Source organism: Piliocolobus tephrosceles, chromosome 6 (assembly GCF_002776525.5).
Source record: "Piliocolobus tephrosceles isolate RC106 chromosome 6, ASM277652v3, whole genome shotgun sequence".
Classification (NCBI taxonomy): Eukaryota; Metazoa; Chordata; class Mammalia; order Primates; family Cercopithecidae; genus Piliocolobus; species Piliocolobus tephrosceles.
Window position 1 is genome coordinate 57,092,158 of NC_045439.1, and position 24,317 is coordinate 57,116,474.

General features: G+C 40.8%; 1 protein-coding gene across 2 annotated transcripts in view; it reads left to right on the forward strand.

Annotated features, from left to right (window-relative positions):
• Positions 1 to 640: 640 nt before the first annotated feature.
• SOS2 (SOS Ras/Rho guanine nucleotide exchange factor 2) overlaps positions 641 to 24,317 on the forward strand; it is a 114,134-nt gene continuing 90,457 nt past the window's right edge. The window contains exon 1 of one of the 2 annotated variants that reach the window (XM_031935770.1): positions 641 to 1,379. In XM_031935770.1, coding sequence (XP_031791630.1) covers positions 1,293 to 1,379 — 87 coding nt within the window. In that variant the 5' untranslated portion in view covers positions 641 to 1,292. The remainder of the gene's footprint in view (positions 1,380 to 24,317) is intronic. The other variant, XM_023222687.3, reaches the window with a different exon arrangement.

The window sequence follows — 24,317 nt, forward strand, 5'->3', positions numbered from 1 at the left end:
CCTACACAATTTGGAAGACACGTTTAAGAAAACAATTCGAAAATATCTTTTGAAAGTTTTGTAAAAACGATATGATTTTGTGAACGCACAAGGGCCCGTGCAAGTGAAGGACCTTTCAATTCAAGCTTGATCAACGTCACTGTCATCTGCCTCTTCTGACCCTACCACCAGGCAAGGGCTTTCCACGCCTCATCTCTCGGTTCCCACACCATCACCCTAAGAAACAGTTATTGTATCTCTTAACGATATACTATATATAGTATATACTTTGTATAAGCATACAGTACTCATGAAAGCAAGCCACATGGAGCACAAATACGTTAAATATTCCGTCCAGCCCGAATGACCCTTTCTCTCAACGTCCCTGTACACCCTCCCACGACGGTAGTGCTGGGGCTCGAGGCGCCACAAGAGTGGCACCGAGTTCGGATTGTCTTGAGCAGGTCGAAAGGAGGGGGCATATGGGGAAAAAGCAGTCAAACTGGAGAGTCTGGAGCGGCCCCTGGTACAGTCCCCGGAAAAGCGGACTCCCCTGGGGCCCCAGGCCCCGCACCCCAGCGCCGAGAAGGCGCCTCTGCCTGCTCCGCGGCGCGCATGCTCCGTGTTAGGCCTCTCGGGCTACTCGGGATTATGAGCGCCGGGCCGAGGGGGCGGGCCGAGCCTCGGCTGCTGGGACCCGGGGCTCGGCGGCGACACCGAGGCACTCTGTGCGGCTGCTAAAGGGGCAGCAGCGGCGGCCGGCGCTGTGCGCGCCATAGTGAGGCTCGCTCGCCCGACGCGCACTCCGGGTCGGTCCCCAGAGCTTTGTAGAGGTGACTCGAGTGGGCCGGGCCGGGCGGCGCTGTCGGCTGAGAGGGCAGGGAGGAGGCGATGAGGAGACAACCAGCCGCCGCCGCTGCTCACCGCCCGCCGCGGCCGTAGCGGGAGTCGGGGCGGGGCTGGGCCAGCTGTACCCCCGCCGGGCCGCGAACCCAGACAAAGGAGGAGGAGCCGCCCCAGAAGCGGGCCAGCGCCGCCGGGAAAGGAGGTCGCCGCCGGGGGTCGCCCGGACTCGCGGGTCGCCGCGCTTCCTCTGCGGGCACTGCAGGAGGCGAGGGCCGCCCCGGCGGAGGAAGTCGACCCCGGGGTCTCCGCCTGCCCGCCGGCGCCGCCTCCCAGCCGCCTCGGCCGTAGCCTCGGTCCGGGCGGGAGGCGGCGGCCGCCGGCGAGGCGAGGCGGCCCGCGCCCTGCCTGTCAGGCCACCGGCCCGGCCCGCGGACTGCCCCCGATGCGGAGGCGCTGTCGCCGGGGCCATGCAGCAGGCGCCGCAGCCTTACGAGTTCTTCAGTGAGGAGAACAGTCCGAAATGGCGGGGACTGTTGGTCTCGGCCCTGCGGAAGGTCAGTGCTGGGGCCGGGGCGGCCGGCGGGTTGGGGGCCGGGCCCGTGGTCCCCCGGGCTTCTAACGGGGAGCAGCTCGTTCCTTTCACAGGGCTCGAGTCCCGGGGCCGAGCAGTTTCTCGTTGGCTGGCAATGGGGGGTCTCACAATTGCCTGTTGCATTCTGAAGGACGTTTCTCAAGTTTTTTTGCCTGGTCCCGGAAGGAAGGTTTTGTTATGATCATAAAACTGGATTTCATGTTGCAGTCATTTCGTCAGGCTACTTCCGCCGTTGACCAATTTGTTGTCCTCAGGCTGGAATCGGGCAAGAGAAAGTCCCGCTGGTATTTAGACAGTTTCTAAAACAAAAGCACATTTTCAGGCCGGGTAATTACTTTTAATTAAGTTCTTTGGGAGTGTTTCCCCTAGGCGGTTTGCTTGTCAAGGGTATCCACTTATGAGGCAATGGTTTTTTGTAATATGGATGTTTCACATGTGTGAAATGTCAGTGAGTCATAATATTCTTATTCATTTTACAGTTCTAAAGGTAAATTTAAAGCGCCTTCCCACTTCCTGCAGACGGTGTCTTACCTGTTTACAAGAGATTACCCTTAGAAAATTTGATGTCTTCACGACCAAATTGCGATTTAGGACTTGAAATCATTTTAAGGAACAAAAAAGAGGCAACTCCTGCACATCAGTCTTTTACGTTTGGGTGCATTGCTAGGGTGCATCTTTCCTGTAGATGGTTTCGGTCTTCTTCTGAATTTAGGTCCTAACCATACGATCATTTTTATAGTAAATCCTTTTGTAGGATCAAGACATTTAAAGACTGTGAATAGGTGCGGGATCAGCTATCATGCCTGCTGAGCAGGGGCTTTCTTTGCCATTAACGCAGACTTAGTCCTTTCTGCCTTTTGTGCAAAATAACCAAGAATACATTCTAAAATAATAAAGAAAAAATAAAGATTAATTTAAAAGACTATACTTGGAAAATATATCCTCATACATTAAATTTCTATAAATGAAAGGAAGTAGTGTATTTTAAAGTTAAGGACATTTTCCTCATGCCTTGAGAGTTGCAGATTTTCCATTATTTTCATAATTCTTACAAGGAAGTATTGCTTTCCTCAGGGCAAACACCAAGTCGTATCTTTTTAAAGAACCTGGCAGAGATGACTAGTGGCAGCTAGACAGTTATTCCATTGGTATACTAAGTGCTCGAGTATTAAATTGACCTTACTTTCATGTGCAGCCCAATTCCGTAAGGAAAGGGGAAGAAATGAAAAGTGTGCTGAGTGGTGATAATGAACTCTGGCCTGAATTAAAAGCAAAGGGGGAAATGTCTAGATAGTAATTAGCCCTTTGACCACAGGGAAGTGTGAGTGTAGTTATCAGGTAGGCCTATATTGTTGGCAGTGTGATGCAGATGTGTACCCGTTTATAACTTTCTGATAGCAAATAGTATTTGAGTGTGTGTTGCATAACTTGTTCAATAGGTAACTTTGATTCTAATAATCTTTTATGTCCCGAAACAGATTTATGTTTTCTTTTTCTTTAAATAGAGACAGGTTATGCTATGTTGCCCAGCTGGTCTTGAACTTCCGGCCTCAAGCAGTCCTCCCACCTCTGCCTTCCAAGCTGCTGTGATTGCAGGCCTGAGCCACCTCGCACCAGTCCATTGCTTTGATGCTATTACTTTGCATTTATACATTGTGCTTGCTTTCCTGGAACTCAGGTGCCTTGTAGATACTATGTTATATTCCACAGTTCTAGTATGTTCTTTATAAAGTAAATACATCTAAGAATGTATTTACTTTGGTCTTTTGAGGTGAATTCAGAAAACATTTTCTGTTAACTTACTGTTATGATAGAATTGAAGTACATTTGTATGGAAATTTTAAAAAATATTTTTGGAAAAATTTTGTTAAAAGTAATTAAGATTATGTCCACTTTTGTGGTATTTAGGACATGCAACTTGTAGGTCTATAGTGCCTGCTAAGAGCTGTAGCTCTTAGGGAGCTAAAGGTTCACTCTTTTCTTTGCAGGAAGTTTTAAATTCTGTTATGTATCAGCCACCTTGTCTTTGTAAAACGAGAATTTCTACCATTTTGGGGGAGTCTCTGTCTTCACATTCAGAGCATCTAGAACTTGGCATCCTTCCTCTAGCTGACCAGATAGTTACAAAGACAACTAGGATTTGATTGGAAGGAATATCTCTCTCCTTCAATTGGTATTGCCATTGTACATGTGGTGTATTCTAGCTTCATTAATTCACCTAACCATTATTGAACACATTTTAGGCACTTGACATGATGCTGGATCCTAAGAATATAAAGATAAAATAAAGGCCCCTCCAAAGGTGTATACCATCTAAACCAAAAATTCTAAAATTTAAGGTTTTGGTTTATGTAAATGAGATAGCGGTTCTGAGCTCAGAGTTCAGTAAGGGATATTTGTGTGTCTGTGAAAGGAGCAATGTACTTGACTCCGTCAGTTTAGTCCACTTGGACATCTTGGTGGAACCTCTAAAACTGTTAGAATGTAATTTTCAGAAAGGTAAAGTCATGACTTCCATGCAAATGTAAATGAGCATGTATCAATGATTTTGATTCAGCCCATTACTTAATGAGGGAACTAGTAAGATGTTAAAGTCACTTAATATGAAAATTTGAGGAGGTAGGTATTTATAGGCAATTTAATAAGGGAATATTAAGACTGTTGGGTTACATACAGAATTAGTTAATATCCTACAAGAAACATAAAAGTAGGCTTTGGGTTATCTTTTCCTCTGGCTAAACATTACTTACATCTCAGTGGGCGTGGTGGCTCACACCTGTAATCCCAGCACTCTGGGAGGCCGAGGCTGGTGGATCACCTGAGGTTAGGGGTTCGTGACTAGCCTGGCCAACATGGTGAAACCCCGTATCTACCAAAAAAAATACCAAAAATTAGCTGGGCGTGGTGGTGTGTGCCTGTAATCCCAGCTACTCAGGAGACTGAAGCAGGAGAATCACTTGAACCTGCTAGGTGGAGGTTGCAGTGAGCTGAGTTCACACCACTGCACTCCAGCCTGGGTGACAGAGCGAGATTCCATCTCAAAAAAAAAAAAAAAAAAAATTACTGGCATCTCTATCTGCCAAAAATCTGTAATTTAATCTTACAGATGTGTAAAATAGCTCAATCAATAGAAATTAATAAAAGATTCAAGCATAGCACTGTACTGAAACACACCCAGTATTCTCTTTTGCTTATTTTCCAGTTTTGGCTAATTTTTATGAAAACTGGATATCTATATCTATAGCCATGTATATATCCATATATATATCCACATATATGTATTTGAGAAAGTCACCATTGTCAACATTGAAAATGCAAGGGATTTTTAAAAAATCAACCTCAAGTATTCATTGCATTACAGGGAAACACAGAGATGGCCTGGGTGCAGTGGCTCATGCCTGTGATCCTAGCACTTTGGGAGGCCAAGGCGGCAGATCACCTGAGGTCAGGAGTTCGAGACCAGCCCGGTCAACATGGCAAAAGCCCATCTCTACTAAAAATACAAAAATTAGCCAAGTGTAGTGGTGCATGCCTGTGATCCCAGCTATTAGGGAGGCTGAGGCAGGAGAATCACTTAAACCTGGGAGGCAGAGGTTACAGTGGGCCGAGATCACACCACTGCACTCTAGCCTGGGCGACAGAGCGAGACTCTGTCTCAATAAAAGAAAGAAAGAAAGAAAAAGAAACACAGAGATAAACAAATAGATTTATGGAAAAATAATTTTGGAAATAGAAATGGGGTGTTCTTTAGCTTTTTGCTTGTTCTTTAACTTTTAAAACAGAACCTCACCTAGAGCATTTAAAAACATAGAGGGCTACAAAGCAGAGTGAAATGGCACTACTAATGGATAATGCATGGATTGTTAACATTACTGCTAAATTATGTATCTTCCATAAAAGAGCCAAGAACATAATTGCCTTCACCACTGCTCCCCAAGATCATTGAAGCTGTCGCGTTACTTGGGGAAAAAAGTGCATGGCATATATTTGTAAATGCATTTTATTACCTGTGTCTTTGAAATGCCCTGGTACTATATGCATGTGTTATTTGATTGTATGCTGAGATAAATCAGCATTCTTCATATGGGAAATATACCTCAAAATCATTTTATCAGATTTTACAATCCCTGATATTTCTTTTGTAGATGTCTTTTCAGTGAGGTGTTTTTCACCTGGCTAGCCATAGGAAAAAATATGGCTGTTTTCTTGCCAGCTGTAGTTATAAATGTCAGAGAAAGGTAGAAAGAATTGGTTGAATTACTTTGTTCCTGAGTCCAATTAGATTCGGGTTAAATATCGACCTCCCCACCCTGTGACAATTTGCTTTTAGATATCTAAAAGGCAAGAGGTGTGAGAGAATGTCTGGGTTAATTAATAGCAGTCTAGGGCAAGGAAAAGGAATGGTAAGGGCTTTGATTTAAAAATGGTTTTGTGAAATTCTACCGAGATCCTAGTGTTTCTGCGTTTGTACAAATGTCTCTTGGAAGTTTGTTTTAGAAGATAGCACTGGATCTTTCCTGAGGCCCACAAGAAAAGTACAGGGTGATCTGAGAAAATATAACTGGTGTCATTGATACATGAGAATCAAAGAAGACTTTAAGAAAGCAAGATTTGTGCTTCTTTCTGGATGATATATTCAAATATATTGATATTACTGTGCCCAGACCGGTCTTGAACTCCTGGGCTCAAGCGATCCTCCCACCTTGGCCTCCAAAAATGCTGGGATTACAGGTGTGAGCTACCTTGCCTGGCTGCAGACACTGTTCTGCAGTGTCTGATACGGAAGATTTAGCAGAGCCCCTGCTGTCATAAAGCTTGTGTTCTAAATGGCTGTGGCAGAGAGACAGACACTAAGAAAGTGAACAATTATCTGAAAGATCAGTAGAATTAACAAAAAAAGGGGCGAGGGGAAAGGATTTGAGGCTGAGGGGAAAGTAAGAACATGATTTGTTTGTTTTGAATAGGTCTCAGATTCTGAATTTAATGACTTATTTTAAAAAACAAGAAGAATAAGTAGCTGAAGCTAGCATGGTAGACTGTAGGTACACTGAGTTAAGGTCTCCACCTGAGAATAGGAAGTCCTGTTGGGTTCTCATTTACATAGCAAAGTAATTAGATTAACTGTATCAGAATTGCATTTTGAAAAGATTACTTCAAGTCAAAGCCAAAAACTAATAAGAGATCCTGTGATTTTTGTGACATGAGGCCTGTTCTGGAATTCCTAAAGCCGCTGAATATAACAGTAGAACTCGAGGGAGTCATTTGGAATTATTCCAAACTAATAATGACCCAAACTGACCCGAAGAGTTCAGCCAGAACTAGATGAGCAGTAGGAATGTACTTTAACTTGCTGTACTTGGCTCCCTGTCAGCCATGATTAAGTAGCCTTCTATTTTCGGTTTAATTTTGGTATGGTATATTTGGAGCAATAATATTCCATTAAAGTGTTTTATGCTGAGTATTCAAAGCATTACCTGTGTTACCACTTGATATAAATCAAGTATATGTCTTTTATATTAACCATGGACTCTCTTTCAAGGGAACAGTAGTTCGATTATATCCTGCATATTTGAATCAAAAGGAATTTTAATGTAACTAGTGGATTTAGCATTATCTCATGTTAACAATTAACAACCAAAAATTATTTTCTCCCATGGGCCAGGTGCGGTAGCTCATGCCTGTAATCCAGTACTTTGGGAGGCTGAGATGGGAGGATTGCTTGAGGCCAGGAGTTCAAGACCAACCTGGCCAATATAGTGAGACCCCATGCCCATAAAAAAATTATTTTCTTCTTTTACATAAAAATATATGCTGGTACAAAGTTTTTTTCAAATGGATAAAGTATTACACACTTCACATTTTAACATGCAGAAGTGAAGCAACAAGATGAAAATGATATCAAGATCTAGATATAAGGACTAGTATTAGCTCTTCTAAGTAAAGTTTTCTGTAGTCCAATTTTCTTCTTCATTAGGTCATTTTGTAACTCAAACACTATTTCTCTCTCTCTCTCTATTTTTTTTTTGACAAGGTTTTGCTCTGCTACCCAGGCTGGAGTATGGTGGCATGATCATAGTTCTCTGTAGCCTCCAACTCCTAGGCTCAAATGATCCTCCCACTACAGCCTCTTGAGTAGCTCGGACTACAAGCATGTACCACTATACCCAGCTAATTTTCTTATTTTTTTGTGGAGACAAGGTCTTGTTATGTCCCTCGGCTGGTCTCTAATTCTTGGACTCAAGTGATCCTCCAGCCTTGGCCTCCCAAAGTTCTGGGATTACAGGAGTGAGCCACCTGCCTGCCAAACACTACTTCTTACATGCAAAGTATATTATAGTTCTTTCTTAATTGACCTATTAGCAGCATTTGACAGTTGATCTCTTTCTCTTTTTGAAATCCTTTCTTCATTTGGCTTCCAGAAGAACATCAAGCTTTCAGGGGTTTTTTTTCTCTGAATATTCCTTCTAGTTCCCCTTTCCTTGATTTCTCCTCATCTTCCTGACCAAATCCTTCTGACCTCCCCTAGAGCACATATATATATATATGTGTGTGTGTGTGTGTGTGTATATATGTATATATATATTTTTTTCAAGACGGAGTCTTGCTCTGTCACCCAGGCTGGAGTGCAGTGGTGCGATCTTGGCTCACTGCAACCTCTGCGTCCCAGGTTCAAGCACTTCTCCTGCCTCAGCCTCCCAAGTAGCTGGGATTACAGGTGCACACCACCATGTCCAGTTAATTTTATTTTTGTATTTTTAGTGGAAACGGGGTATCACCATATTGGCCAGGCTGGCCTTGAACTCCTGATCTCGTGATCTACCCGCCTTGGCCTCCCAAGTGTTGGGATTACAGGCGTGAGCCACTGCATCTGGCCATTTTTCAGACTTCTATTTCTATTTACACATACTGCCTTGGAGATGCCATCCTGCCTCATTGCTTCACATATAATCTATATCTGATAATTACCAAATTTACATTTCTGGCTCAGACCTCTTTCTTAAACATGGATGCTCAACTCTTTTTTTGAGGCAGGGTTGCACTCTTGTAACCTAGGATGGAGTATAGTGGCAAGATCACAGCTCCCTATAGCCTTAACCTCCTGGGCTCAAGTGGTCCTCCCACCTCATCCCCTGCCACCCCTATATAGCTGGACTACAGGTGTGTGCCACCACACCCCAGCTAATTTTTTTTTTTTTTTTAGATGGAGTCTCGCTTTTTTGCCAGGCTGTAGTGCAGTGGCACAATCTCAGCTCACTGCAACCTCCACCTGTCAGGTTCAAACGATTCTCCTGCCTCAGCCTCCCAAGTAGCTGGTACTATAGGCATGCGCCACCACGCTCAACTAATTTCTTTGTATTTTAAGTAGTGACCAGGTTTCACAGTTGGCCAGGAAGGTCTCAATCTCTTGACCTTGTCATCTGCCCGCCTTGGCCTCCCAAAGTACTGGAATTACAGGGGTGAGCCACTGCACCCAGGCCCACTTTTTAAAAAACTTTGCACAAACTGGTCTCCAACTCCTGGGCCCAAGCATTCCTGCTTCCTCAGCCTCCAAAGTGTTTGAGTTACAGGCATGAACCACCACGCCCGGCCAACTTTTTACTTGATATTTCCACATAGGCATCTCAGCCAACACTGCATCCTTTTCTTCCCCGGCAAACTTGTTCCTTTTGTAGTGGTTCACATATCAATAAATGGCTACTCCATCCTTCCGGTTGCTCAAACTAAAAATCTTAAGTTATTCTTGAATATTGTCTTTTTTTATACCACACATCTAATTTGTCAGCACATCCTTTTAGCTCTACTTCAAACTATAACTATATTTAGTTACCATTTTATACTTTTTGACTTTTACCACCTGGAACCAAGTCATCATCACCAATCTCTTGGAATATTGAAATATCTTTTCAACTGGTCTCTGCTCATCTACTCTTGCCCTATTTAGTTTCCCCCCCCCCCCAAACACAATAGAGATAAGTGAGATCATTTCATTCCTTTGTTCAAAACTCTCTCAGTGCTTCTCATAATAAAAGTTAAAGTCTTCCCAAAGGTTTACTAGGTCCTCTGCATTCTGGGGCTGCCCCACCTCCTGCTTTTACCTCTCTGACCTCTTTAATATTGTCCCTTGTTTGTTCTGCTTCTGCCCCATACTAGCTTTCTTGTTTCTCTAACATAGACATGTTTTAGTCTTAGGACTTTTGTACTTGCTGAATTTTCTACCTGAAACACTCTTCCCTCAGATAATCACCTGGCTGGCCCTTTTACCTCCTTTAGGTCTTTATAGTCAAGCATCATTTTCTTGGAGAGATTTTCTCTTACAGCCTATCTAAAACTGCTACATCCTCCTGCTTCCCAGACAGTCCCACATCAATGTTCACAGTATTTTCTCTCATAAACCTGTATCACCAATATAAATGGTATATCCAGTTCTCAAGCCAGAAACCTAGTCATCATTCTTCCCCTCTTTCTAACTTCTATTCATGACTGAATCTACTTGATTCTTTCTCCTAAATTAGGAGTTTTCTAACTTTTTTGCTGTGTATCCCAAAAGAATTTTGAAAAACTTGCACATTTTTATGCTGACATCTGGAAATTTCCATTTTACATTTAAATAGTTGCAGTAGATGTAATTTCATGTGTTGTAAATACTCGTGTTTTAAGGAAAAACAGTTCCACCAGTCTTTTAAATGTGCCGAATGGAATTTAAATACGAAAATAATTTGATATCCACCATCATCTTTTAAAAATACACATGAAAAGTGTGTCTTTAAAAGTTGGAAATTTTACACTGTCCTTTTTTCTCTGTAAACTTTTTTCATTATATTTCCCCTACATAATTCTAATATAATATTTTTAGATTTAAAAGTCTTTAATCCCTCTTTTTAATTTATACTTCTTTACAGCAACAAAAAAGTCTACATATTGAATTTAAAAAGATTTTCCCTACGACCGTAAAGCTTTAAAACCTGTCTTTTGAACTGAATTATTATTAAAGTCTCATTCTGTCACTCACCCAGGCTGGAGTACAGTGGCATGATCATGGCTCACTGCAGCTTCAACCTTCCAGGCTCAAGTGATCCTCCCACTTGAGCCTCCTGAATAGCTAGGACTGCAGGCACATGCCACCACACTTGGCTAATTTTAAAAAAAACTTGGAGATGCTTTCTTTTTATTTTCATGGGCCTGTCCCCTCAGGAGGATGTGTTTTTCGACAGTAGGCTAGAGGATGAAGAGGCAAGATACTTAAATGAAAATATTTGTAATTGTCTCTTTGTTTAGTGTCCTAGGATTTATTTATTGCACTTCAGAGCAACATGTGTATACTACAGAGAATTTCAAGATAAGTGAGAGATCCGCCTTTCTTAGTAAAATGGGAGGGCAGCTGTGAAAGGAGAGGTGTAAAAGGAGACCCTGCTTTACTCACTGTGTGCAGGCACCTTGTCAGGCAGATCTTCTTTAGGAAAGAGTACATATGGCTGTTTAGAAAGTATCCTGACAGACGTGGGTGTTTGGCCCAGGGACTGAGTAAACGTAAGTGAATGAAACAAATTTAATAGTGATCTTTTCCCAGTTCACAGGGGAAAAAAAGTTATTTTCTTTTCAATTTTATTTTTCTTCTATAAATTAGAAAAAACAATCTTTGTTGTCTGCTGCAGTTTACTTGCTAGTGAGTAGTGAAAGATTGTAAAATAAGAGAACGAGTGATAATGGAGGTTTTAAAGGGAAAATGGCTTTTAATACTTTCTGTTTTTTTTCTTACAAACATGTTCCTGTAGTTTGATTTTAAGTTTTAAAGTCATTACTAGCATTGTCCCTGCTGTGATAGAATATGTGTCTTAATATTTCATGTTCTGCAAAGAACACTGATTTCCAAATGATCTGCCACTGGAACAAGTTGGGAACCATTTATCTAGCCTGTACTATCTTCGGTTTACAGGCAAATGGCCTGCCTTTATGGGAAGGTGCTTCTAGGTCATGTGCCATTCACAGAAAACTTTGATGACAAAAATTTTTGCTTCAGCTAATCTTTTTTACATATTTGATTATATTATGGTAAGCTCTCACCTAATATTAAGTAGAAATAGCTTCTTGGCCTGTACTTATTTGCATTTTAAATAAACTTACATTGTGAAAGCCTGCTGAAAGTACCTAATTAAGAGCATGGACTCTGAGAAGTATTAGTAGACAGTGGGAGGAATAGAGAAACATAAGAGAGGGAATTCCCTCGTTTATAGAGTTGTATGAGAACCAGGTCTCCAGATACATATTCAGTGAAACGAAAACAAATTTTATGGAGTTTAAAAGTTTTTTCAGTATCCAGATAATTTCAGTGAGGCCAAGAGATCTGTTTGCTGCTGTGAATCTGTTTAACAAGTATTTACCGAGTGCTTTCTTTATGCAGGGTCTGTTCTTTTTTTTTTTGAGACGGAGTCTCGCTCCGTCGCCTAGGCTGGAAGTGCAGTGGTGCAGTCTTGGCTCACTGCAAGCTCCACCTCCCGGGTTCACGCCATTCTCCTGCCTCAGCCTTCCTAGTAGCTGGGACTACAGGCCACCACGCCCAGCTAATTTTTTTCTTGTATTTTTAGTAGAGATGAGGTTTCACCATGTTAGCCAGGATGGTCTCGGTCTCCTGACCTCATGATCTGCCCACCTCGGCCTCCCAAAGTGCTAGGCTTACAGGCATGAGTCACTGCGCCCAGCCCAGTGCAGGGTCTGTTCTTTTAATGACAACTAGATTACCTGTATGCTAAGAATACAGGTGTAGGGAAATAGGAGGAAGAGACCAAAAACAAGAAATGGGAGCTGGTGTGGTAGTGCCCACCTGTAGTCCCAGCCACAAGGGAGGCTGAGGTGGAAGGATCACTTGAGCCCAGGAGTTTGAGGCTTAACAGTGAGTGGTGATCACACCACTGCACTCCAGCCTGGGTGACAGAGCAAGATTCTGTCTCCACACCTTTCCCCTGGCCCCCAAAAAACAAACAAGAAATGGTTCCTGATCTTAATGAGTTTAGAGTATACAACTGTGGTTTCAATTCTTGCTTATATACTTTGATTAGAAAAATGTTGCCTTAGAATATTACATTTTAGAATTATTTTTAAAAACTTTATTGGGGATATAATTGATATAAAGTATATATTTACAGTGCATACAATTACAATGTACAATTTGATATTTTCAACAATGTGATAAGTTATATATACACAGTAAAACCATTTCCTGTGGTTTTCCTCTTGACTGTATTTCCTCTTGACTGTAAACTCCCTCCTATTTCTCCCCACTCTCAGGAGACATCCCAAGCCATCACTAATCTGTTTGCTGTCATTATCGATTGCATTTTCTAGAGTTTTATATTAATACTAATAGAATCATACAGTAAATACTCTTTTTTTTCAATCTGGCTTCTTTCAGCATGATTATTTTGAGATTCATTTATGTTGCATATATCAATAGTTCATTCCTTTTTATTGCTCAGTAGTGTATTCCATTGTGTAGATATACTGTGGCTTGTTTATCCATTCACTTATTTATGTACATTTAGTTTTTCAGATCTTGGCTATTCAAATAAAGCTTGTCTTGGCCTCCCAAAGTGCTGGGATTGTAGGCGTGAACCACCACGCCCAGCTGCTTAACTTTTTAAGAAACTATCAAACTGTTTTCTAAAGTGGTTGTACAATTTTACATTCCCACCAGCAATATAAGAGAAGAATCTTATATTGTCCCTATAAGATCCTTCTTATAGGATCTTATATATATAGGGAAGAGAAGGAAGCAATATAAGAGAAGTGTTCCTCCTGCCAACACTTGGTAATTTAATTTTAACCATTCTAATAGCAGTGTAATGGTACTTTGTGGTTTTAGTTTGCATTTCCCTAGTGATTAATGATGTTGAACATCTTTCATGTTTTTATTTACCTTCCATATATCTTCTTTGGTGAAGTGTTTGTTCAGATCTTTCACCCATTTTTGTTGAGTTTTTTTTTTTGGGGGGGGGGATAGAGTCTTGCTCTGTCACCCAGGCTGGAGAGCAGTGGCACAATCTCAGTCACTGCAACCTCCGCCTTCTGAGTTCTAGCGATTCTTTCCCCTCAGCCTCCCAAGTAGCTGGGATTACAGGCACCCACCACCATGCCCTGCTAATTTTTGTATTTTTAGTAGAGACAGGGTTTTGCCGTGTTGCCCAGGTTGGTCTCAAACTCTTGGCCTCAAGGAATCTACCCACTTTGGCCTCCCAAAGTGCTGGAATTACAGGCATAAACCATCTCACTCGGCCCCCCTTTTTTTTCTTTCTTTTTATGGAGGTTTCATTATACACCATTCTCTTAATACTATCTTTTTATTGTTTTCTTTCTTTTCTTTCTTTCTTTCTTTCTTTTTTTTCTTTTTAAGAGGTAGGGTCTTGCTATGTTGCCTAGTCTGGTCTTAAGCTCCTGGCCTCAAGTGATCTTCCTGCCTCAGCCTCCCAAAGTACTGGGACTATAGGCATAAGCCACTGCACCTGGTTTATACTGTCTTTTGGAGACCAAAAGTTTTAAATTTTTATTAATTTGCTTTTTAAGGGACTGTGCCGTTAGTGTCATATCTAGGAAATCTTTGCCTAACTCAGGGTTACAAAAATTTTCCCTTCTAGAAATTTTTTATTTATTTATTTTAATTTTCAAAAATAGAGATAAGGTCTCAATGTGTTGCCCAGGCTAGTCTCGAACTCTTGGCCTAAAGTGATCCTTCGGCCTCAGCCTCCCAAAGTTTTGGGATTATGGGTGTAATCCACCATACCTGGCCTGTTCTAGAAATTTTATAGTTAAATTTTATTTTTATATCTATGACCCATTTGAATCACTTTTTCTTTCTTTTTTTTAAAAAAAATCTCACCCTGTCTTATGGTGCTGATTGAATCATTTTATATATGGTGTGATAATTCTGCATATGGTATGTTTGTTTTTTTGCATATGGATTATCTGTTTGTTCTGTGACCATTTATTGAAAAGGCTATTCTTTTTCCTTTGCTAAAGATCTTCATGCTTTTATTTAAAAAATCAGTTGCCCACATATGTGTGGTTTTGTTTCTGGATTCTCTATTCTGTTCTATTGATGGTTTTGCTTATCTTTATGTCAGTGCCATACTGTTTTGGTTACCATAGCTTTATAGAAATCTTTGAAATCAGGTAGTGTTAGCCCTTCAACTTTATTCTTCTTTAGAGTTGTTTTAGTTATTCTAGGACCTTTGTAGTTCCGTAAGAATTTTTTTTTTTTTTTTTTTTTTTTTGAGACGGAGTCTCGCTCTGTCGCCCGGGCTGGAGTGCGGTGGCCGGATCTCAGCTCACTGCAAGCTCCGTCTCCCGGGTTTACGCCATTCTCCTGCCTCAGCCTCCCGGGTAGCTGGGACTACAGGCACCGGCCACCTCACCCGGCTAGATTTTTGGATTTTTTTTTTTAGTAGAGACGGGGTTTCACCGTGTTAGCCAGGATGGTCTCGATCTCCTGACCTCGTGATCCGCCCGTCTTGGCCTCCCAAAGTGCTGGGATTACAAACTTGAGCCACCGCGCCCGGCCTTCCGTAAGAATTTTTAAATCAACATGCCAATTTCTACAAAAAAGCTTGCTGGAATTTTGATTGAGATTGTGTTGCATCTACAGATCATTTGGGAGAAATTGACATCATAACAGTGTTCCAACTCATAGCTTATCTCTTCATTTATTTCTTTAATTCCTATCAGCAGTGTATTGTATTTTTATTTTTTTATTTATTCATTTTTATTGTATTTTATTTTTATTTTTTGAGATTGAGTCTCAATCTGTGACCCAGGCTGGAGTGCGGTGGCACGATCTCAGCTCACTGCAACCTGCATCTCCTGGATTCCAGCGATTCTCCCACCTCAGCCTCCAGAGTAGCTGCCCGGCTAATGTTTGTACTTTTGGTAGAGACGGGGTTTCACCATGTTGGCCAGGCTGGTCTTGAACTCCTGAACTCAGGTGATCTTCCTGCCTTGGCCTCCCAAAGTGCTGGGATTATAGGTGTGAGCCACCGTGCTCTGCCAGTATTTTGTAGTTTTAGTGTATATCCTTCAACTAAAATTTATTATTTTCTTTTTAAATTGAATTTTAATATCTCATAATTGGGCTGGGTATGGTGGCTCACGCCTGTAATCCCAGCACTTTGGGAGGCTGAGGCAGTCAGATTACCTGAGCTCAGGAGTTCAAGACTAGCCTGGCCAACATGGCGAAACCCTATCTCTACTGAAAATACAGAAATTAGCTGGGCGTGGTGGTGTGCCCCTGTAGTCGCAGCTACTTGGGAGGCTGAGGCAGGCGAATCTCTTGAATCCGGGAGGTGGAAGTTGCAGTGAGCCAAGATCACTGCCCCACACTCCATCCAGCCTGGGCAAAAGAGCGAGACTCCATCTCAAAAAAAAAAAAAAAACCAAAACCCCAAAACATTTTATAACGAAAACATTGCCAGTATTCTTAATCGATGTTTGAGATATTTGCATCCTTGTGGAAATCTTCGCAATGGAATGAAGAATTTGGCAAAAATAAATATCAGTCAGACTATGTATCCAAAAGGATTTATTTCCACATTGTACCTGAAGCTCAAATGTTAATTAATGAACAAATGCACTAGCAAGATTTTTAATTTAAATGTGAAGATGAAAAACTGAAAAATATAAAGTAGGAAATAACATTTCTATAACTTGTTAAATGTAGTGGTTTATCAGGTTAAAAAGTTAAAGTGCTTTTGTGTGTGTCTACACATGGATTTATAGTATGAGACTCTTCTGTTTATAGTGTTATATGTAAGGGAATGCCTTCTGGCAATTTGAAAATATAGTGTAACTAAAATACAGGTCTGACTTGTTAATCTACTGTTAAAGACTGGAAATTATTTTAATTGCTCTTTTTCTGACTAGTCTTTCAAAAAAATATGATAGGCAAATTGGTTCTGTTGTGGTAATTTTATGTTTACTGTCTCTGTGGAAGTGTAAAGCATGGTTCTCTTCCATTGATTGTCCTCTTGATGTCCTATTACAGTATTTACGGGTGAGATTTTAACATTGTGTATTTATTTTTATGACTGTTTTCGTATTTGAAATTAAGAAGTTTGGCATAAGAAACTTTGATGCTTGATGTTCAAATTGCTTTGTAGCTTATTTAACAAAATCATAATCACAGAAAAAGAATCCATTCCAGTTAGACATTATCTTAATTCTCATGTTCAATCATTTTCACTGAGTGGGGCCCCTGGCTTTTCTTTCTTTTTTTTTTTTTGAGACGGAGTCTGGCTCTGTCGCCCAGGCTGGAGCGCAGTGGCCGGATCTCAGCTCACTGCAAACTCCGCCTCCCAGGTTCACACCCATTCTCCTGCCTCAGCCTCTCGAGTAGCTGGGATTACAGGCGCCCACCACCTCGCCCGGCTAGTTTTTTGTATTTTTTAGTAGAGACGGGGTTTCACCGTGTTAGCCAGCATGGTCTCGATCTCCTGACCTCGTGATCCACCCGTCTCGGCCTCCCAAAGTGCTGGGATTACAGGCTTGAGCCATGGAAAGATGTTATAAGAAACAACCTTGCCCCAGGGAGGGGGGCCTGAGGAGGCAGGAGGATTGTTTGAGCCAAGGAGTTGGTGACCAGCCTGAGCAATTTAGGTAGGCCTCATCTTTTAAAGGAAAAAAAAAGAAACGGCCTTATGAAGTCCACTGCCACACTTGCAATATAAATGTTTATTTATTTAGAGATGGAGTCTCATTATGTTTGGAAGCCTGAAACTCCTAGGCCCAAGGAATCCTCCCACCTTGACCACTAGAGTAGCTGGGACTACAGGTATCCCACTATGCCCAGTTAAATGTCTATTTTTTTTAAATGTCATTTTAAAATCAATTGATCTATTAGAAATGTAAGGCTGGGTGCGGTGGCTCAAGCCTGTAATCCCAGCACTTTGGGAGGCCAAGACGGGCGGATCACGAGGTCAGGAGATCGAGACCATCCTGGCTACAACAGTGAAACCCCGTGTCTACTAAAAAAATACAAAAAAAAAAAAAAAAAATAGCCGGGCATGGTGGCGGGCACCTGTAGTCCCAGCTACTCAGGAGGCTGAGCCAGGAGAATGGCGTGAACCTGGGAGGTGGAGCTTGCAGTGAGCCGAGATCGCACCACTGCGCTCCAGCCTGGGCGACAGAGCGAGACTCCTTCACAAAAAAAAAAAAAAAAAAAAGAACTGTATGGTTAAAATGTAATTAAGTTATCTCATAAGAGGAAACACTTATTTTCCCAAAACCTAATTTGCATTTATTAGAAAATATGTTAGAAACATATTTCTAACTTAGAAATGTATTAGACAGCCTGATTTTTTGGATATCGGTCCTATGTGAATTTCTAACTGCCTTACTGTTAGACTTTTTGAACCAGACTTCTTCAAAGAGTAGTCTTTTCTTACCATGGCCTTCCACTTCCCCATTCCCCAATTCCAAATTATTTTTATCAATTAGTTTGTATTTTGTCAAAATTATTTATATAAATAAAAAGATAATTAGCTCTGTAAGGCTTGTTATGAAAAATAGCATTACTTCCCCCTTAAACACAACATTTTCTGTTTCCTAGAGAAAACCACTTTAACTTTTCAAAGTGATTTATTTACTTCTGTATTTCTAAGAAAGAAAACGTGCTTATGTTGGTATTTCTTTTTTTTTTTTTTTTTTCTGTTTTGGATATTATCTGTTGACTTCCTACCATGGAGGGTAAGGATTTAATATTCTTTTCTCTCTCTCTCTCTCTCTTTTTTTTTTTTTTTAAGGCAGGGACTCACTCTGTTGTCCAGGCTGGAGTGCACAAAGGATTTAATATTCTTTAATATGCACATACATTCCCCTCCAACCACACACACACTTTGCATTTTCTCTTCCCCTACTTCAAGTTATATCTTAATTTGAGTTGGATTAATATTCAAAGTTTACATTATTATGACTGTAAATGCTATTTTTGGGGTCTTTTTGGTGGGGGTGGGGGGACAGGGTCTCACTCTGTCGCCTAGGTTGGAGTGCAGTGGCACAATCTCCACTCACTGCAACCTCTACCTCCTGGGTTCCAGCTGAGATTACAGGCACATGCCACCAGGCCCAGCTAATTTTTGTATTTTTAGTAGAGACGGGGTTTCACTGTGTAGGCCAGGCTGGTCTTGAGTTCCTGGCCCCAGGTGATCCACCCCCACCTTGGCCTCCCAAAATGCTGAGATCATAGGCATGAACCACCGCACCTGGCCTGTAAATGCTATTTAATCTGCTTTTTCTTTTCTAACTCACTGCTTTTACTGGAGTTATTAATTATCTTGTTTTCTTGTTTGTGTGTTTTTCTATGTAGTATACTTATTACCAAATTGAAACTTTTTACCAGTTTTCTAAATATCCTATCAAGATTTTCATCCCATTATATACTCTGTCAAGTTCATTTTCTTGAGACAGTCTCTCCCAGAGCCTTCTGACCTGCACCAGTGTGGACTGGTCACTTTTATTCCTGTTGTACAGCTCTCATCCTATAATTTCCTTTCGTTTTATGATGGTCATTCCTTTGACCTTTCTTCTCTTGATTCCTTTATTTCCTTTATTCCATATTTTTCTTTCTTGATTCATACCCTTGTTTTAGTGTAGTACAAATGACAGAAGCTTAATGATAAAGGCTACATGAGAGATAAAGTTTTTGACCTTGTTCTATCTAAGAATGTCATTTTAGCATGGCATTTGATATTGTTGGTATCTTGGATTCCAGGCTGAACATCATTGCCATCTAGCTTCTAGTATTACTGTTGAAATCTAAAGCTAATGTCTGCTTCTTGTATATAATCTGCTCCTCCTCACTTCCCTGTCCTCCCAGTCTTGTAGGATATTCTTTTTGTCTCCAGTGTCCTGACACTTAAATTTTGTTCAGTGACATGGGCACTAGAAAAGCCCTTTAGACTTATTTTATTGATAATTTCCTCTGTTTGCTAAATGATTCTCAAACTTTTGAAAACCTTATTTATGGTGAAGTATAACATATAATCAGAAAATGTTTAAAGGATAAATACACAATTTAAGGAACACCTATTTAACACTCAGGTTAGAAGACAGAAAGAACATTGTCAGCACTTTTCTCAGAATAACTCTCCACAAGGTAACCACTTTTATGGTATTCACTGTTTTGATTTTCTTTCTTTTTGAGATGGAGTCTCGCTCTATTGCCAGTCTGGAGTGCAGTGGCGTGATCTCAGCTCACTGCAACCTCCACCTCCTGGGTTCAAGCGATTCTCCTGCCTCAGCCTCCCGAGTAGCTGGGACTACAGGTGTGCATTAGCATGCCCAGCTAATTTTTGTGTTTTTAGTAGAGACGGGGTTTCACCATGTTGGCCAGGATGGTCTCGACCTCTTGACCTCGTGATCCGCCTGCCTCAGCCTCCCAAAGTTCTGGGATTACAGGTGCGAACCACTGCGCCCGGTCTGTTTTGATTTTCTTTACAGTTTTTCCATCTCAGCATGTATCCTTTAACACCATTGTTTATTTTTTTTCTGAATTTGTTTATTTTTTATTTTTGTATTTAATTTTGTCTGACTTTGTGAATGGAATCCCATTGTCTATATTCTTTTTATCTGGCTTCTTTCTGCCAACATTTTTTCAGGGTGCATCCACATTTTATCTAGCTGTCATTACTACTGCATTTTTTTGACTGTGTATATTCCATTGTATTAATAAACCACAATTTGTCTTTCCCATTCTGGATGAATATTTGAATTCTTTTCTCGTTTTGGAAGGTATTATTAATATTTTATTTATGAACCTTCTAGCATATGTCTTCTGGTAAACATGTGTGCTCATTTCTCTAGAGCAGTGCTGTCTAGAAGAGATATAATGTGAGCCACACATGTAATTTTAAATTTTCCCTCCTAGGCTGGGCATGGTGGCTCATGCCTATAATCCCAGCATTTTGGGAGGCCAAGGCAGGAGGATTACTTGATCCCAGGAGTTCAAGGCCAGCCTGGGCAATATAGCAAGAACCTGTCTCAAAAATTAAAAAATAAATAAAATAAAATTTTCCCTCCTAAGTGAATTAATGCAGGAACAAAAAACCAAATAGTGAATGTTCTCATTTACAGGTGAGAGCTAAACATGGGTACCCATGGACATAAAGATGTTAACAATAGACACCGGGGACTAATAGACGGCGAGTACTATGCTCAGTACCTGGGTGATGGGATCATTTGTACCCCAGACCTCAGCATGACACAATATACCTAGGTAACAAAATCTGCACATATACCCCCTTAATCTAAAATAAACGCTAAAAAAGAAAATTATCATAGCCACAGTTGAAAAGTAAGAAGAAACAGATGAAGTTGATTTTAATAACGTATTTAACCCAATAAATCTAATCATTTCAGCATGTGTCATAAAAATTGAGAATTTGACTTCTTGTTTTAATACTAAATCCTTGAATCTGGTTTGTATTTTACACCAACATCCCATTTCAACTCAGTGGAGCTACATTTGAAGTGTTCAGTACCCACATGAGGCTAGTGTCTATTATATTGGACTGTATAGCTCTAAAGAAATATATGTAAATCTATCCTGAATATATATATCCTGTAGTGGAATTGCTCAGTCATAGAGTATACATATCTTGAACTTTAGTACTTTAATGGCAAAGTGTTTGAAAGTGGTTGAACCATTTTACATTCTAGTAGCAGTGTGTGATAGTTCCCATTGCTCCACATAGTTACCAACATTTGGTATTATCAGAATTTTTAGTATTGCTGCCTGGTGAGCGGATAGTTTTCATGGTGGTTTAATTTGCATTTTCCTGATTACTTAAGAGCTAGAGCACTTTTAAATATATATATGGGCTATTTGAACTTCTTCTTTTGTGAAGTGCTAGTTTAAGGGCTTTTTGCCCATTTTTTTCTCTTGGGATTTTTATCATTTTTTTCTTACTGAACTTCTAGGAGTTCTCTATATATTCTGGACATAAGCCTTTTGTTATATGTACCACATATATCTTCTCCAACTCCGTAACTTGCCTGTTTACCTTCTTAAAGATGTCTTTTGATAAACCTAAATTTTAAAGTTTAATATAAAGTTTATCAGTTCTTTCCTTCATAGCTAGTAATTTTTTGTGTCCTATATAAGAAATCCTTTTCAATCCTGAAATCATGAAGATATTACCTAGTTTTACACTGTCAGAGCTTTCTTGAGTATATTTATTTGTTAGGCCTAACATGCAGCTAGGATTGATTTTTGGTTAAAGGATGAAGTAGTAGACGTTGATTTTATTTTTCTGCGGTGGTTCAACACTATTCATACACTTCCCTGCCTTCCCACAACTCTCTGCCCCACCTCATACTCCACAGTGCCATCTTTGGAAATAAGGGTCTATATATATGTGGGCTTGTTTGTGGACTCTGTTATGTCCCATTGATTTCTTTCTCTATCCTTATGCTATTGTCACATTCTTCATTACTATAACTTTGTAATAAATCCTGACAACCATTGGAGCAAATCCTTGTACTTCCTTATAAATGTATGACTTTCTTGTCAATTAAAAAAAAGAATATATGACTGATTTTCTTAGCCTTTTGCACTTTTATGTACATGTTGAAATTATCTTGACATTTTTAGCAAAACAACCTGCTTGGTTTTGATTGTGATTTTAAAACTGCATGGATCAATTTTGAGAGAACTCAGAGGTATACAACTTTAATATTAAGTCTGACAGTTCACCAACATGGTATCATCTTTCATTTATTTAGCTGTTTTATTTTTCTTAATGTCTAGTTTTCTCCCTAGGGATCATGTGTACCTTATCATGTACTCAAGGTACACAGTATTTTAAATTCTATTGTAAATGCTATTTAATTTTTTTTTTTTTTTTTTTTTTTTGAAACAAGGTCTCACTCTCACCCAAGCTGGAGTGCAGTAGCATAATCATGGCTCACTGCAGCCTTGACTTCCCAGGCTCAGGTGATCCTCCCACATCAGCCTCCCGTGTAGCTGGGACTACAGGTGTGTGCCACAATGTCTGGCTAATGTTTTGTAGAGGTGGGGTTTCACCATGTTGCCTAGACTGGCCTTGAACTCCTGGGCACAAGTGATCCTCCCACCTCAGCTTCCCAAAGTGCTGGGATTACGGGAGTGAGCCACTGCATCTGGCGTAAAAATTTCGTTTGCTAGCTTTGTTGCTGGTACATAGAAATGTTTATTTTTTATGAATTCAGATAATTTATCTGTACAATATTTTTGTCCTGCATGGGTGCGTTATTTTGTCCTCCATGGGTGCATAGATTCTTCAGAGAAACAGAATCAATAGGAAATACACACACACACACACACACACACACACACACACAGACACAGGAAATTGGCTCATGAGATTATAGTGGCTGAGAAGTCCAAGATCTGCATTTGTCAAGTTGCAGACCCAGAAAAGCCAATAGTATAATTCTTGTCCTAGTCTGAAGGCCTGAGAACCAGAAGAGCTGATGGTATAAATTCCAGTCTGAGTCTTAAGTCTGAAGGCAGAAGACTGATGTCCCAGCTCAAATACAGTTAGGCAGAGAGAAAGAATTCTTTCTTAGCCTTTTGTTCTATTCAGGCCTTCAGTCAAGTGGATAAGGCCACATTGGGGATGGTAGTCTGCTTTTCTCAGTCTACCAACTCAAATGTTAATTTCCTCCAGAAATACCCTGACAGACATACCCAGAAATGGTGTGTAACCAGTTATATGGGCACGCCAAAATTAACCATCACAATGGGCAGTCAAATGATCTGCAGATTTGTTTCTTCTTTACCAATTCTTAAATTTTCTTTTTCTTGGTTTACTACACTAGCCAGGACCTTCAAATACAGTGTGGAATAGAAACGATAATAGAAAATATCCTTTTTCTTGATCTCAAAAGGAAAGTTGTCAGTGTCTTGTCTTACCATTAACTATGATTTTATATTAGCTCTTTTTTTTTTTTTTTTTTTGAGATGGAATCTTGCTCTGTCACTGAGGCTGGAGTGCAGTGGCGTGATCTCAGTTCACTGCAGCCTCCGCTTCCCGGTTCAAGCGATTCTCCTGCCTCAGCCTCCTGAGTAGCTGGGACTACAAGCATCTGCCACCACACCGTCTAATTTTTGTATTTTTAGTAGAGACGAGGTTTCACCACATTGGCCAGGTGGTCTCGAACTCTGACCTTGTGATCTCCCCGTCTCAGCCACCCAAAGTGATAGGATTACAGGTGTGAGCCACCACACCTGGCCTATTGTGGCTTTTTAGTATATATCCTTTATCAGATGAAAGAAGTTTACAAAGAGATTGTTTGTTTGTTTGTTTGAGACAGTCTCACTCTCACCCAGGCTGGAGTGCAATGGCACGTGATCTTGGCTCACTGCAACCTCCGCCTCCCGGGTTCAAGTGATTCTCCTGCCTCGGCCTCCTGAGTAGGTGGGACTACACGCGCCTGCTACCACGTCTGGTTAATTTTTTGTAGTTTTGGTAGAGATGGGGTTTCACCGTGTTGGCCAGGCTGGCCTTGAACTCCTGACCTCAAGTGATCCACCTGCCTCGGCCTCAAAAGTGCTGGGATTATAGGTGTGAGCCACCGTGCTGGGCCCACAAAGAGATTTTATCATGAATGAGTGTTGAATTTTTTTCAAATGACTTTTCTACATATATATTGGGATGGTCATATTTTTCTTTTTCTTTTTCTCTCTTTTTTTTTTGAGATGGAGTCTCACTCAGTCAACTAGGCTGGAGTGCAGTGATCTCGGCTCACGGCAGCATCTGTCTCCTGGGTTCAAGCAGTTCTCCTGCCTTAGCCACCCAAGTAGCTAGGATTACAGGCCTGCACCACCAACCTAGCTAATTTCAAAATTTTTAGTAGAGAGGGGGTTTCACCATGTTGTCCA